The sequence below is a fragment of the Camponotus floridanus genome, unplaced genomic scaffold (assembly GCF_003227725.1).
Source record: "Camponotus floridanus strain SB8 unplaced genomic scaffold, Cflo_v7.5 scaffold32, whole genome shotgun sequence".
NCBI classification, from domain to species: Eukaryota; Metazoa; Arthropoda; class Insecta; order Hymenoptera; family Formicidae; genus Camponotus; species Camponotus floridanus.
In genome coordinates this window covers 1,605,680-1,623,682 of record NW_020229459.1, presented here as the reverse complement: position 1 = coordinate 1,623,682, position 18,003 = coordinate 1,605,680, and the positions used below count along the sequence as shown (strand labels likewise).

The following is an 18,003-nucleotide window of genomic DNA, read 5'->3' as shown; positions in this document are numbered from 1 at the left end:
TATATATATATACACATATATATATATATATATATTGCAATATTATATTTAAACATAATAGAAGTTTCCAATGATTTCATATCAAATATAATATAATATAATATATTATATAATATATTATATATATTATAATATTATATATTATAATATAGTATAATATAATATTATAATATTATATATTATAATATAATATATTATATATATATATAATATATTATATTGTATTATATTAGATATGAAATCATTGGAAACTTCTAGTTATATCAAGCTTTTTAATTTAATTATACATATATGCTTCCGAGATAATTATCTGTCAGAAACAAGAATATTCTATACGTAATATTATTAAATGGTTGCAATAACATTGCATCCTTCCAAATATATTCCACTGCATTGTTGCTACAATATATATTTTATTGCAATATTTCAATATTTCAATAAAATTATTTTTCAATATATCTATGCAATCTTATTGTGCTGTATGAGTATTTACGGTTACTTACTAAGTGTTGAAAAAATAAATCTTTCATCAGTCGGCCATGTAAAAGCTTCCTCATATTCGGGATATCTTAATATCAAGCGAAACTTGTATAAAGTTCCCGATTTTAACTTTCCGAAATGATATCTCATTTCATTGTTATAATTCATTTTAATATACTCCATTGTTTGCCACTTTTCTGCTGCAATATCTTTGAACTCTAGTGTAAAAAAAACCGTCAGATTGATGTTTGAGATCCATGAAATGTTCATGCTATTTATGGTGACCCCGCTCAAAGTAATATTATTTGGTTCTGAGTATATGTGATCGATCTTGCTAAAACACTCGTTGTAGAAATCACTGAAATTACTTGGATACACACGCACGTATATCAAATAATCTTGTACTGGTAGCGATAAGTTAATCTTTGTGAAATATCTGCCGTCTGCCACACGTTTCGGCACATTGATAAATTGTTTATTCTGCTGTTGCGTGTCGTTCACTAACTTCCAATGCACTTCGTAGGTCACAACCACGCAGTTCAATTTCTTGGGTGGCATCCAATGAACTACTGCTATAGTAGGCGTCAAAGCTAAAACACTTATGTTTTCTGGTACATTAAGCTTGCCCAAATTAGTTTTTATTCGTATCACGTTCGAATCGAATGGATTTATTGATAATTGATCAAAGTAAAAATTGCTTAAAGTAAACTTCAACTTGTACTCTGTAAATGGTGTTAAGTTCTGAATCTCGTAATATCGCTCGGCTGTCAGCACATTGAATTCTTCAGACTTGTTGAGGTTGTTGTCTAAACAATGACTTACAAAGATAGTATATATAGTAGTTGGTAAATTATATTTTTTGCATCCACTCTTTACAACCGGCTCCGGTAAATTTACAATGATGCTGTTTGCCGTTGCAGTCACATTCTCAAAATTATAAATTTTTTTGACTTTTTCGTCAGGTGTCAGACATCTCATTGGAGGATATGGTTGTAAATATTTATTAAAAGCGTAAATACTATAAAAATCATTTTTATGTGAGCTTATTAATATCTTTTCAACATATTTGTTTGCTTTTACGCTCTTGAGACTTGCGTATTTCTTTTTCAAAACGTAAAGAATATATTGGAGCGAATCAATTGCTAAAATGTAAATGTTTGTTTTATCAATCGTCATAGATTTGAAATTGATGTTATCACCTACGTTTTTCTTGTATAAAATCGTATTGCACATAGAAACGTTAATGTCTGTTACAGTTGTATAATTCTCACTTAACCAGTAAATTAACGGCTCTTCATTAATCATGTTATCAATTACCATATCACGAAAAAAATCTATATAATGAAATAAGCAAAAGGATGCATTTATCTGAACAATTTGTTCGTTTTTTCCATCGAGATGATATTTCATCATATCATATTCTCGATTCTTCCTATTGTATGATATGTGATATAAAATTCTAAAAAAGATATAATTATTTTACTCACTCTTATAAAACATTATTTTAACAAAAACAGAAATTTATATGTGGTAAAAATTCGAAATTCTTATAATTATATAACTTATTATTTTTTTTACTTATAATCTTAAGTATAAAACCATGTAAAATTATAGAAAAATTACAAATTTGCATTAATCTTTAATAGAAAATTATTTTTTTAGGCGAATGGTAGTAAACGGTAGTAAACGTACCCCATAAACGGCGATATACTTAAATAGCCATTATCAATTTCTGATTTGAAAATCTCATCAAGTTTAATCATGCCATTTTCCCACAATGTTAAGTCCAACTTTACAATGTAATAGTAGTCTGACTCTGAATAGGACCAATATAGATTTCTTGCTACCCAGTCAATGCAGAGAGCATGTAGATCATAATCAAATGTAGCTATTTTTGTAATGTTATTTTCATTAATCAGTGTTATTAGTTCTCTTTCAAAGATACTCCAATAAATTCTATGTTCTTGTATCGAATAAGCGGCATTTATTACTGATCTGAAAAAAGGAGTCAACTATAATTGTATAATAAAAAAATTATAATTGAGATTTCTAATTTTATAGTTATTATTACTATAATATTGATAATAAACATGTACGTAGTAATATAGTAACTTTAACTTTATAGTGAATAGAGAAGAGATAGAAGAATAATGTGATAGTTATAACCATTTTTTTATCAGTATACGTACTTATCATATAGATAATTAACAAAGCTAGCTGTTTTTGTGATTTTATTTTCATTAATCTTCGATGTTACTAGGCCTCCTCTTTGGCTTATCATCTTAAGAATAAAATAGTTTTTATATTTGTGTCCTCCAGGGGCATTTATTATTGATCTGAAAAAAGATGTCAACTGTAATTGTTTAGTAAAAAAATTATAGTTGAGATTTCTAATTAAAGTTGAGATTTCTTGAGATTTATTTTAGTTTAAATTTAAGTTTAAATTTTAGTTTTTTCTTTAATAGTTGAGATTTCTAATTTTAGTTATTACTGCAGTAATGTTACTATTATAACTATTTTAGTCATTACTACTATAATGTTGATATATATAAACTTGTGCATAATAATAATAATTTTAACTTTATAGTTAGTGCTAAAAATAATTTATGATAATTATAAATAATTTTTTTATCAGTATACGTACCTTTCAGAGTGAGTAAACCTAATTTCATAAATGAACGACACTATGAAATTAGTAATATTTAAATCCATGTCCCATATTTGGATACCTAGAGACGTTGTTACTAATAATTTAGGTATTGGATTTTCATGTGTAGTCGACACATTGATTAAATCCGTGTAAGGTCCAGCAACAATTTTAGTATGCGCACGTACTCGAAAATAATATGTCGTGTTAAATGTTAGATTGTGAACCGTGTGCTCCAATTCTGTAGTTGTGATATTTTTATCCTCGCAGATTTGAATCTCTTTTAAATCCTCGATGAAAAAACACTGCACCGTGTACCCTTGTATTATTTCATTGGTAAAGTTAAGTTGGTTCCATCTATAAAAGAATAACATTTCAGTCTTTTTATATTTAGTAAAATTATAACAGAATTAACATTTTGATATATTTATGTCGTTGAATTTAAGAAAAGAGAGAAAAATGAAAGAATACAAACTGATAATTTAGATTCTTTACCTCAATGTCACAAAAATGTCGTTTACTTTTTCTGTGAATTGACTGTCGAATTGTACAAATGCTCTGAGAGATGTTGGCTTGTCCAAATTGTTTTCTAGAGTAGATTGTACATATTAACATAATTATATTAATAATTATGTGGATATCTCAGTAAATCAAAAAGAACAATTTAATGTGAAAATAAAGGAAAGAGGAAAAATAAATCTAAATTATAAAATATGAAAATTAGCACAGTAATGATCTTTAAAAAATAAAATAATATGAAAATGAAAATAATATGAAAATAATATGAAAAATTTTTGTGTCATTTAAGACTTAGAAAAGTAATTGTTAATACATAGCAAAAACGAATAAATAACTTTTAATAAAATGACAAGTACTTTTCGAAAAATTTCTACAGTTTAAGAAATCAGGAGTATAATATTTGTGATTGTTTTAAAACCAAGTAGCAAATTAATCAAATTGACTTTACTTTAAATCATGACAATTTTTATGTACAATGTTATGTTTATATTATGTTTTTTTATTTCTTTTTTCGACAAAATAGAATTTATATTTTTTTTCACTGCTGAAAGGTATTTTTAAATTTATTTCCACTCTCTCTTAAATTTAAATTGTATTTACACTTTTTCGTCATAGATTATGTTAGTAATGTTTGATGCATTTTTTGTATCTTACCAATAGATTCTGGGATGATAGAAATATTTGCAAGTGTAACTTCATCGACTTCTCGCTCATTTCTCACAGTACTATCAGAATGACTCCGGTCAGATTTGAAATTTAGTATACGATGATAATTTTTCTCGGACATTGAAATATTCTTCATAAAGTGTAACATACAAAAAGAATTATAAAATGAATATCGTTGAAGCGGTTGTTTCTAGAGCTTTTAATGATAAATTATATAAATTATCAAATTAAAAGAAAAATTACCATTCGTTTTTTGTTTGCTTAATAATACCGGTTTGATATAAACCATTCCTAAATGATATATATGCAATGCGATGTAGTTTTATTCATATTGTAACCTCTATTTATAACTCATATAAAAAAAAAATCAATCAATATAGGTTAACAAGAGTCAATGACGAATCATAACAGCTTTTAGCAAGTAGTAGAGGCGAAAGTGTAGTTCTTTGCAATTATTAAAACCAGTTTGTCTAACGATTTGATTCTTTCTCATGATAGGTTAGTTAACTCTTCTCAATTTTACGTAACTTAAATTTTTTTCAAAAATTTTCTGATATTATTAAAGTTCTATTAATATTTGTACTTCAAGCATAAAAAGGTTAAAAATATTGTTTCTTTACAGTTATTAAATGTTAGTCATAGAAATTATATATATTCTTTTATTTATATCCTTGTCAATTTTTTCTCGAGTGTCGTTATATTTTTAACAATCAAATCCTGAAAATGATAATATAAACCGATAGTATAAACCGATAATTCGATAAGAATATGTGCATGTAATTGTATATAAATGTATATATGTGCAATGAAAATTAATATAAATTCTAGCAATTGTTATCGAATGTATTGTCGATCGAAATATTAATGTTAATAGATACAGTTTGAAGAATGTTTGATGAATGATTTTTTGATTAGACATATATTCTATCTCGATATTTAGCTCTGTTCCGTTTTTATATAATTACTCTTAACAAGCTAACTTTCCTAATTAATTTCTTATAATAAAATCTACATTAGTATAAATCTTACTATATATCAATAAATATTATAAATATCATAAATATCTAGAAAGATAAAAAAATATAGAAATTGAAGAAAAATAACATAAAAATCTATTGAAAAGTCATCATATGTATATATTAATGTAAATATCTAGAAAGATAAAAAAATTTTAGAAATTGAAGAAAAATAACATAAAAATCTATTGAAATGTCATCATATGTATATACTAATGTAGCAGATAGCAGACAGAAAACTTCATTAAAATTAAAAATTGTTATTTCCGGAAATAATAATTATATATATAATTACATATATATATATATATATATATATATATATATATATAGAGAGAGAGAGAGAGAGAGAGAGAGAGAAATAAAGAGAGAAAATACATAGTCAAATTTTAAAATATCGTTTTAATTAAATTCAATATACTATATAACATTCATTTATAAACAAAATTTCGAAACTTTATCTATCTGTTTTTTACAACATCATATATATTTTTTACTTTTATATTGAATTGTTTTATTTTATTTTATCTTATTATATAGATAGAATATATAATTTATTCATTCATTTTTAGTCATACTGCTAGCTGCAATAACATTCAATTGTTTCTTAATCAAGCGAAAAATATCTCCTACCTGCGTGAAATTTAAATCCGGATGCATGGAAATACTTTCTTCCTGAAAGATGTTTGAAGTGGTATCATCCTTCGACGTAATAGTTGCCTTTGTCAATATTAAACCTTTCAATAAAACACATAAAATTGTTCCAAACATAATTTGCATTTTTGGTAAACGTTTGCACTCAATCGGTTTCCGTTCAACCCTCAATTAATTAGTTTTTTTCACTCTACTAATTCTGATGTGTTAATCGAATTGATATTAATTCACATACATACATATATTTTCGATAAATTCTTTAAAAGTCAATTTTAACGAATCGCAAGTTATTATCTTCTAATATTATGTTTTTAGATTTCTCGTTATGATCACAATTACAATATATCTAAGATTAAATTAGAGAATTCTTAGTAAGTAAATAATTTCTATGGTACATATATATTTTACTGTATCGCGAACACAGGAATATAATTATTATTAGCTTTCCTTTTTCATTAATAGAAAAGCAATCAATAAAAAGATAACCACAATAAAATTACAAAGAAATTATAGAATTATAGATCTTGTAACATTTTCAGTCATATTCAACCACACGCAGCGTATAATCGAATTCACTCAATATTTGCTATATCTGTTATTAAATATGTAATTATGACAATTTGTTCGTACGATTGTGTTACTACGTGCTATGTTTTTTAAAATCCACTATTCATACACAATTACACGGTTTCTCTAATCTTCATATAATACTGTTTGAATCAAGCGATAAATGGTAGCGTTTGGCTAGCGATCACAGCAATAACTGACTTCGAATGGTCAATCCGATCTGTTACCATGACATTTTATTAACCTCCATTCCGTTTGTAATTTATTTTTTTCCACGAAGACACTCGTTATTTCAAAAAAAACTTAAATCCTTAGAAATCCATTTAAATCCTTAAGAATTGTTTGTCAAAAAATTTATATATATAAGACAAAGTTATATATATATATATATATATATATATATATATATAAAACAAAAATAATTCTATATATAAATAAATATATTTATATACATATAACTGTTTAATAAATTTTATTTTATAATATTAGCTTCTTATTTTAATTTATTTTTGCGTAACCTTCTCTTTGGCATAAGAAGAACATTTATTATATAAAAAAATATTCTGATTATAAGAAAAGTAATAAAGGACTTAAAAAAAGTGATTTACACGTTTTCTGTTCACATAATGCATTTTGAATCAAGCGATACGTAACACGGCAGCGTTTTTACACTAATATAAATAAGTATACAATAAATATACAATAGCACGTAAATTGTATAAATAACAAAAATAAATAAAATAATTAATTCTACGAGCTATTATTATCGTTATTTGTACTAAATAATGTTATATAATAACTTATATAACTTTATAATTAATATAATATATATTATATAATATATATTATATATTATATATTATATAACTTTATAATATTATAATATATTATAACAACTTATAGTATTAATTATTTTATTATTTAAATTATACTACTGTAATTTTATATATGACAACCTTTATAATGCACTAATGTGCATCAGTGCATAAAACTAAATTTTCTCTTTCTCTCGCTATAAATCAATTTTATTTCCAAAAATTGGGATAAACACGTTAATCACATTTTGCTAAGTAATATTAAGGAAATAATTATATGATATTTATAAGAAAATAATTATGTGATATTAATCGGTCTTCTCTTGTGACTCATTCAGTTCATTCATTAAATGATATATAACATTTTTATTTCCAAAAATATTTTTGTATTATTAAAGAGACATAAGAATATTCTGCATAAAAATAATTTTAATAATTTAAACAAGTGTTTATATAATGTTTTCTTTAAATGGATGCACAATAATATATATATTTTTACAAATATTTATAAATTTATAAAAATTTATTCTCTTTAGAATAATATTAGTACGTACAAAAATTTATATATATAATTGAAATATGGAAGAGCTGTAAAACATAATGTAAAAAAGACTTAAAAGAAAATTACAATTGTATATATATATATATATATATATATATATATATATATATGTGTGTGTGTGTGTGTTCATATTTATAAATTTACAGAATAATTAATACTAGTTAATACATTAAAGCGCAAATCTTACATGAAATACAAAAATATGCATGTTTAATGAAATATTGTAAAGAACATTCCAATATTAATATCTGTTTACAATTTATTCCTCTATAATTTATTTATATCAGTTTGATAATATCTATTGGATTCAATAAATTATCTTTTCAATGTCACTTCTAATATAATATTTTTGAGAAAAAATTTGAATCTAATTTTCGCTGTATTGCAACAACAGATTATTAAAATCAATGGATAGTTAATTCTTTAACTACCATCAATTGTTGTCAATAGATGGCGAAACATTTTATGAAACGCAGCTGACGTCAATAAGTACTTTATGATGTGATTCCGAGATCGCCTATTCAATTTCAATTTCAATGATTCTGTTTATATGATGTTATCTCGGGTCTGCATCTTATTTATTTTAATCATTTAATAATTCATTTTCAATAATTCATTTTATTTATTTACGAATATTTATATTACGAATCTCTCTCTCTCTCTCTCATTCTAAATTATCTAAATTATTTAAATTTTTAAATTACATTAGTATAACATATAAAATATTCTGGATTTTATTTTAATATACTTAATATCTATAAAATGTTCTCGTATTAATTAATACTTTATAGAGATAGTAATATTTTATAAATTGCTTCACAATAATATATTATTTAGATATTTTATGCATAAAGTTCCATGATGAATTATTTAATAAATTATCAATTTTAATCAATAAATTAAAATACTTCTATAATTTAATATTCCGCGTTAGTGTATATTTTATAATATATAAAATATCTCGGCAATGAATTATCGATAATACGATGTTCGGCTTTGGCAATATAAAATGTAAACAGTAGCGCGCTATGTTAGGGCTTTGTCATCATTCGCACGGTGACACTCGAGTAATAAAGTGGTGGTGCGAAACGCCTCGTATATTATAATTTGAACACGACTACGATTAGTATCGAAACATAATTTGCTATAATTATTAATAATTAAAAATTACTTTTGATAAACGACATGAAAATGTTCTGCAACGATAAATCTTTATTCTTATCGCAATCATTCATTACTGCAAATAAAAATTGAAACAGGCGATACATACAAGGAGATAAGAGAATTAATTATGTGTTATGATCTATATATACATATATATATATATATATATATATATATATATTAATTTAATCTTTTAAGCTTACGGTACATTAATATGTTGGATATATAAGATACATTAATATGTTAAAATATTTCCACAATGAATTAACAATAACTTAGTATCCTACCTTGGGGACATAAACAGTGAGCTGATGATTTTGTTTTACGGTCTTGTTATGTAAATTTAAATTTATATACTTTATATACTTTATATTTTTTATATACTTTATATTTTTTATTACTAGACTATATACTTTATATACTTTATTACTATTTAAATCCTTTATTATTAGATAAATTCCAAATTATATAATATATTATATATAAATTTATATATAATGTAACCCTCCCATGGAGTGCACCTTGTCGCGGTGGAAGAGCTTAGTACTTGGATCGTGCCTTAAAGTTTATCTAAAATTTTTCAATTTATGATAAATCTTAAGGTGCCTGAATGGGAAGCTAAGTATCTTTTCGCGTCGTCGGTGCCGTCAACGTGCCGCGGACGGCGACGTTTCGTCACCGCATTTTCGCGTTGTAGCATTTTCGCGTTATCGCGTTTTCACGTTTTCAAAATCCTAATTTCGTTATTTCAACAAGTCTCTACTTCCGATGCCAACTAACTTGGATATTTCACCGAGTCGTTGCTCTGTAACGTGCATCGCGACACTTGGTGATGCCGGCCGTACAGAACGTATATCCAGTACGGAATGTGCATGGGCGCGCGGTTTCGAGCTTGTGGGTGCCATCCCATGCACGATCCAAGTACTAAGCTCTTCCACGTCGGAATAATCGGAAACGGAATCGGAAAGGTGGAATGGTGGGGAGCTAACCAATCGGCATTATTCCATTCCGTTTTTTCACAGCTGGATTCCCCATGGTGATTATTTTTCGAAACAGACTTCGGCGTATGCGTAAATTCAAATATCTAACTGTTACTTAAGAAAGAGTGTTGTGATAAAGTTGTCGTTTTATATATTTTGATTAGAAAAGGGAAATGTGATGTCGTCTGTAAGTATTGTAATTATGATATGTATGCTGAGTTATGTTAGATTATAATGTTAATTTAATAATAGAAAGAGTTATACATTTCTAATTACAATATTAAAATTAAATATATTTCGAACAATGCTTTAAATTTTCTCAATCCTTGTTAATTAAACAATATACAATTTAATCGAGAATCGATTAAATTATAGGAATCTAAAATATTAAATAATCGTTACGTTGCGATTTTTACGGGCAATAATTATTATTTTAATATTTAGATAGATTTAGATAGATTTAGATAGATATATTTGTTATTTATACGCTAGACTGAAATTATGCGTTTTTCCGACAATTCATTTTTTGCTTATATTAAATCACACTATGATTGTAAATCCTCCAAACTATTTAAAACGTGGATAAAAGTTCGCACATAACGTTATAAACAATTATATGTATCATATCTTATTTCATATTCTTTTCTGATTCCTTTTTGTATTATATTGCAGTGCGATATAAATATATATTGATGCTCGATAACTTTTTTAATTCTTGACATTTCACTTTAGTTTTCTATGTCTTTTTTATTTTTTAATTTATAATTTACAAAGGACTTAATTACTAAATTGTTGTTTAATATTTAGAGTCACAAATATATTTCATCCATGTTATCGTATCGTTCTACTTGACAATGTAAACATAATTTGGATTGTGAGAAAACACGAAGTTAAACAAACGAATTATAAATGCAAATAATTAGCAGAATGAAAAACTAATAATTACAATAACAAATAATTACGATAACGATACGGTAACGATACGATACGGTAACGATACGATATGATATGATACGATACGATAACGATATGAGACGATACGATACGGTAACGATACGATACGGTAACGATACAATACGGTAATGATACGAGACGATTCGATACGATAACGATATGATAACGATACGAAATAAGAATTTGAATTTTCGATTCGGACTATACAGCACGGACCGACACGTATCGACAACGATACCGGCACCGGCACGACAAATTATTGCATTTGTTTAAACTTCGGCAACTGTCCGTCAGTTGACATTTAGCAGTTACAAATTATAAAATGGATGAATCATTCAGCGACAATGAATTGGCTCTTATAGCTTTACTTTTAGACGAAGACGAAGCTGAAGTCAAAAAAATAAAGAAAAGAAGCTGAAAATGGGTTCAATATTAAAAAAGAGAAAACTTGAAGGAGAGCATTGGACATTATTCAAAGATTTACTGAAATATGACGATAAATTTTACCAATATTTTAGAATGCCGCAATGTAAATTTTATGAATTATTAAAATTTATCGAAAAATATCTTCTGAGACCATATCCTGGTTCGCAAATTCAGGAAGATAGATGGAAAAGAATTTTTAATTACCGTTTCTCACGCGCACGAAGAGTTTCCGAAAATGTGTTTGGAATATTAAGTCATTTCCATCAATGCTTTAAATTTTCTTAATCGGCAATCACTCGTAGAATATTTCAACGACGAATTATAACAATAACATAGTATAAGTAGGCCTTGGCGATATAAACAGTATCGCGGTAATGTTTATGACTTACGATCATTCGCACAGTAACCTTGAACAATAAAGTAGTGACGTTTCATATATTATCAAATTCTCTCTCTATAGTCAATCTTGGCGATATAAACAGGATCGCGGTAATATTTCTGACCTACCATCATTTCCCTCAATGGCCTTCGAGCAGTGAGGTAGTGATGTGAGACGTTCCATATATTATCAAATTCTTTCTCTAACAATTATTTTGAGCATTGCTTTATATAATAGATTATCTCTTATCTTTTATATTTTTATTTATCGTTTATATTTGCGAATTAAAATTTATATAGTATATTACAAAATTAATTATATATTATATTATATATAAAATTATATATAATATAATATAACCTTCCCATGGGGTAAACCTTGTCGCGGTGGGAGGGTTTAGTACTTGGATGGTGTCTTGAGGTTTATCTTAAATTTTTTCAATTTATGATAAATCTTAAAGTGCCTGAATGGGAAGCTAAGTACCCTTTCGCGTCGTCGGTGCGTCATCAACGTGCCACGGACAGCAAGCGCTTCGTCAACGCGTGGCGTTTTCGCGTTGTATTCTCGCATTGTCGCGTTTTCGCGGAACTTTTGGACTTTTCGTATAAAATCCCAATTTCATTTATTGTCACGAGTCTCTACTTCCGATGCCAATTAACAGAGATGTTCGAGTTTGCCGACCTGTTGACTCGAAGTGGATTCTTGTAAGTGAAATGGGATTTACGCTCGTACCAAAACCGAGAGTGCTGTTAAAAGTATATACATATTAAGTATATACAGCGCGCGATCAAATATGAAATTTTTAATCGCATGGAAATAGTGCGGGAGTGCCGTTCAGTATCGCGCGTAAAATAACGAAAATAGCGATATAAAAATATCGCTCGTGAGTGCGGGAGTGTCGTTAAATGTTTCGCTCGCCAACAACATGAGCGGAGGAGGAGGCTTGGGAGAGGCATCTTGCAACGGCAGGACAACCTGATGGTAAATATCTATTGTTTGTATATTAATTGTTATAAATCATTAACTTATTATAAACGAACAATAATTCGATCTTATTATTTAAATGAATTAAAAAGAAAGATTTATAAAACTCATAAAATTTTCTATTTAAAAAAGAGTTTCAAAAATTTATAAAATTTTTCCATACGTGTTTATCTGCTTATTATTTTACACATCGGATATAAAATTCCGCGCGATAAAAATTTTTTGAAGTATTGATTGCATTTGGTGAGCATTATTATAAATAAATTTTATATTTGTATGTTACAGGTAACTAGCTTCGATAATAACAACTCCGCTGTTGCGCATCAGTGCCGGTGAGTGCGAAAAACTTTTATTTAACTTAAGGTAACGGATTCGTAGAGATGTACATGCAAATGTAGATTGTAGATTGCGGATAAATCCGTTGCCATAAAATGGATGAGCTAGAATGGATTGAATTAAATAAATTAAATTAAATAATTAAATTAAATTCATTAAATTAAATTAAATAAGTTTAATAAGTTCTTTCGAACTTATGCTTTACATCTATTGAGAAAATATATTAAAATATTAATTAAAAAAAGAAGAGATCAAGACAATATTATTTTTTTGTAAAGATTTTGTCTAATTTATTAAATAAAGGACACGCATTAACAATTATCAATTTTATCAATTTTTGATGCTAATTTATTCTTATAATACGCACTTATCTTCTAATTGCTCATAGCTCATCCATCGTAGAATTTGTTTGTAGATATTGTTTCTAAACTTTACTAACTTAATATAAAGCCAAATGATTAATTAATTAAATAATTTGTAATATGATAAATATACACACATTAATTATGTATTTTATTATAAGATATAATTTATAGAAATTTGTAGTAATTTGTAGTAATTTTCAGTTAAAATAAAGTTATATTCAGTATTTAACGAGCGATCGTAAAATCGAACGATCGTTACTAAATGAGCGTAAATATTTCACGCTCTTTTGTCAGTAATTATCCGGAATTATCATTAAAAGGAGTAATTATTTCCTTCTTCGATCTCTGATTAGAGATCGAGAAAGAAAGTGGCCAGGATCAACGAAAGGTAGGTTCAACTGGCCTGAAGAGTACGGTTAGGGCACGTGATTAAAATATATACATGATTAGGTGAGATGATGATTAGAGATAGGTTCTTCAAATCTCGAATAATTTTAGATAATCAGGAAGTAGGATTGTTAAGGCTATTAAGAAAAATCATTAGAATCCTTCTATTAATATTAGGGTTGTTAGGGCTCTTAAGATCATTAGAATTTTGTAATAATAAGATTGTTAGAGCTATTAAAATTATTAGAATCTTTTAATAGGATTGTTAGGTTATCTATTAAGAAAGATTCATTCTTTCTTTTAATATTCCAATAATCCTAGTGGTAAATTAAAATAATTTTAATTAAGTTGAATTTATTTTTAAAGACGTTGTGAAATTAAGTATAACATGTTTTAAGAATAAAAATGTTTTAAAAGTAAAATTTAAATTATCAAAATTATTTCCAGTAATATTAAAGAAATAATTGCACAATTATTAAAGTTTAAGAAATCTTAACATGTTATATTTTATTTTAAAAACTTAAAAAATATATGTGTATTAAATCAAATATAATATTAAATCCAAATGTTAATGCTATCAATATCAAATTATTATATCGATGTTATTAAATATTTGAATAAATGGAATATTATTATTTGATATTATAGCATCATAAATTTGTAAATTGTAAATTGTAATTTATAAATAGTTATATAATTATATTTTAATTGTAATCTAACATTGATATTTTAATTGTAAAATACAATACAATTATGACTATAATTATATTATTGTATTATAAAATTATATTTACAATTGCAAATTCTTATGTAAATAACACGAAAAATTATCGAAAGTATACGTATAATGATTACATAATTAAGTAATTAACAAAATAGTAATTCATTAAATTAAAGTGTTTGTTCTATAATATATTTATTTTTGGAATATTCATAAAAAAGTAATGGTTTGTATATTCATGTCAAAGAATTATTAATAAATTCGGAAAATTTTTATATCAAATGTAAAAATTCGATGCTAAATTAATGATTAAATATAAGTATTATAAAATTTGACGGACGCCTTTGTTACAGAATCGCAAGTCAATTATTATAAATTTAGTAATATGCTTTTCGTTAACTTTATTTATTTATGAATTCTATATCGCGCGAAACTGAATATTCTTAAAATAAATTATTAAATTATGATTGCGAAAATACCGTGTTCTTTCCACGTCCTCTTCGCGTCCTTACACAAGATTATCATTTTAACAGAAGAATTTTATCGCTGTTCTTCTCGTCAGATAATATTCTTAAATATTGCTAATTAAATATAAAGAAATCTCGAATAAGAGAGTGAAGATTTCATGTGATAAATCAACGATTAAATATTAGTTTCACAAAATTTAATGATTACCTTCGATATTATAGAATCATGAGTTAATTATTATGAGTTTAATAATTAATTGTTTTTAGTTATATTTATATTTACGTATTTTTTTTTTCGTATCGGAAAATATTCATAAATAAATTAATAAATTACCGTTGCGAAAACACCATATTTTCCTCGCGTTTCTTTCCGCGTTCCTAGACGAGATTGTCCTTTTAGTAAAAGAGTTATCATTGTTCCTTCCGTATAAACGTTAACGAAAGTTGCGTGGCTCGTACTGCCGAGGAGTCGAAATGATTTTCATCATGAAGAATTATTTCTCACTGATTCTTGTGAAATCCATTCGCGATGTCTAGTTCGATGTCTTGTTGAAAATTGGGAATTTTTATTATAAAATTGAAGGAATTAATCCCAGCTTTACCTGGCAATTTTCAAAAGCAATGATTTCGGTAGTAATTCAACGGATATTCTTCTTTAATGTCGAATTAATTTAAATAATATATATTTAGATGAGAGAAATGTATCTTTTCTTTTCTTCGTAAAAAATGTTCTATCATTATTAGGATTGGTATTATTATTGTCTAATGCCAGAAAGATTTATTAGTAGATTAAATATGGATATAGTGTTGTAAATTTCTATTCTTCAAGTAATTGCATATTGTAATTAGGTTTTATTAACTTTTTTGAGAAAATTATTATGAACGAATATATTTTATTAATTAATATAATTCCTTTTTAATATCCTTTTTGAAAGATTATTTCTAAATACTGGAAATATTAATGTTAGTTTTTAGTTTCTTGAAACTATTTACAGGTATTGGACATCCATCGCCATTTCAGAACATTAGTTTTTAAATATATGCCATTTTTATATATGTATGCATAATATAAAATATATGCATAAATTAACGTATCCAAAATATTTTTATAATTTGTATTAATATTATATGTATATTATATATACGCGAAATAATATATGAATGTTACATAAAATCTGCGAATACTTAAAAATTTCGAGACAAATCGAATGGGTACCCCTGTATCAGTAAGAAATTGATTAAAAGAAAAAAAATTATTAATTTAAACGTTATAAGAATAAGAATTTGGAGAATTATTCTAGAATTAAAATTATTTAAAATTATTATTATTTAAAATTGATTTAAAAATTTAAATTCATTTATTTTTTGCAAACTATTCCAATTAAAATTTTAAATCTTGCTATTATCGGATTCGATTCGTTTCGCGCGCGTGAAAAGGTACCCGAAAATTATTATATGTGTTCGCATATTCAACACAAACTCTAATGATGCATGGATTTTATTATTTATAATATTATTTATAAATCGTTCGTAATCATATTTCTAAAAAATTGTTATATCCACTTAATTTTCAATAAAGAAATATATTTCTTAATAATGAAAGAACATGTTTTCTAACGTGAATATCAATTTGGTGAATTGAAAATAATGATGAGGGATAATTGTCGTTGATTTAGTAAATGAAATCATTGCTATTGGGAATAGTCCGGAAGATCCGGGATTCGTTTCCTTCTACAGTAAAGTTCCCGAAGTTCAATGGATCACTTAATTTTTCTTCATAGATTGATCTTGCGAAATCTGATATAGGAACAAGATGTTAATCTTTCTCCATTTTTAAAATCGATCCTCTTTTTATTATACCGATTTGTCACCAGCGTATTTGATGGCTTCGATTATTATATTATAAAAATTATACGCAATATGAATATTTTGAATATTATCGATTTATTCGTCGCGTTTTCTCGCGAATTTTAAATCGCGATTTATTTTGTAATTTAATTGTTGATTTACATCAAAGCTCATTTTATTTTTTCGCGTTTTGAATATTTTCTTTGATAATCTACACAAAAGGCGCCAGTAATGTAAATACTTTCTTCTACAATCGAAGAAATGATCAATAATTTTATTAATGACTCTTTTAATCACGATTATTTACGTTATATAAAACTTATTATATTTTAACAAATTAATAAATAGATAAAGAATTAGGCTCTTATTATATTCTATTATTCTATTATTCTACTTATTATATTCTATTATTGCATATCGATTATTAACGATAAATGTCGCGTAATTAATCATCGCTTATCAGGTTTGTCTAAACTATATAAAATTTTTTACTAAATTTCGTATTATACGTATATTTTGGACATTTTCGCGTAATAAATTATATGTTAATTAATGTATTATATTAATTACATTAATATTTTTGAATAAAATGAAAGAAAAAGAGATGGTAATCGAGAAAAGGCAATTACAGTGATTTGAATAAAAGGCAATTACAGTGATTTGAATATATCTTAAACGTGAGTGATTTATATATTCCGAAGAACTCGACAGAAAGGAATAAACATGACAAGTGATGATAATCTTTATGATGTTAAAACAAAGGAATACAATAAACCATAATAACAATCCAAGAACTCGAAGGAGAAAATATATTGGATAGAAATGCGATTGGAAATGATTAGAAACTAAAAGACTGTGTGCATACAACCTATTTATTAATAATAATATTATTTTGTAATTATATTAAATTTTATAATTTAATTATATATAGCACATTAAGCTTAAAAATATTATACTGATATCGAAATTATAATAAAAATATATAAATAAGGGCTATAATAGAATGGTACATATAAATTCTTTATATTTTATATAAAAAAAGAGATATTTACAATATTTTGCAACA

At 25.7% G+C, this 18,003-nt stretch overlaps 1 protein-coding gene across 2 annotated transcripts in view; it reads right to left on the bottom strand.

Annotated features, from left to right (window-relative positions):
• The window catches only part of LOC112638535 (proto-oncogene tyrosine-protein kinase ROS-like), a 31,598-nt gene extending 25,304 nt beyond the window's left edge, over positions 1–6,294 (bottom strand). The window contains exons 1-7 of one of the 2 annotated variants that reach the window (XM_025410471.1): positions 5,962–6,294; positions 4,301–4,442; positions 3,623–3,716; positions 3,125–3,484; positions 2,670–2,816; positions 2,173–2,475; positions 504–1,939 (exon numbers count right to left, since the gene is read on the bottom strand). In XM_025410471.1, coding sequence (XP_025266256.1) covers positions 504–1,939; positions 2,173–2,475; positions 2,670–2,816; positions 3,125–3,484; positions 3,623–3,716; positions 4,301–4,442; positions 5,962–6,108 — 2,629 coding nt within the window. In that variant the 5' untranslated portion in view covers positions 6,109–6,294. The remainder of the gene's footprint in view (positions 1–503; positions 1,940–2,172; positions 2,476–2,669; positions 2,817–3,124; positions 3,485–3,622; positions 3,717–4,300; positions 4,443–5,961) is intronic. The other variant, XM_025410472.1, reaches the window with a different exon arrangement.
• Positions 6,295–18,003: the final 11,709 nt, after the last annotated feature.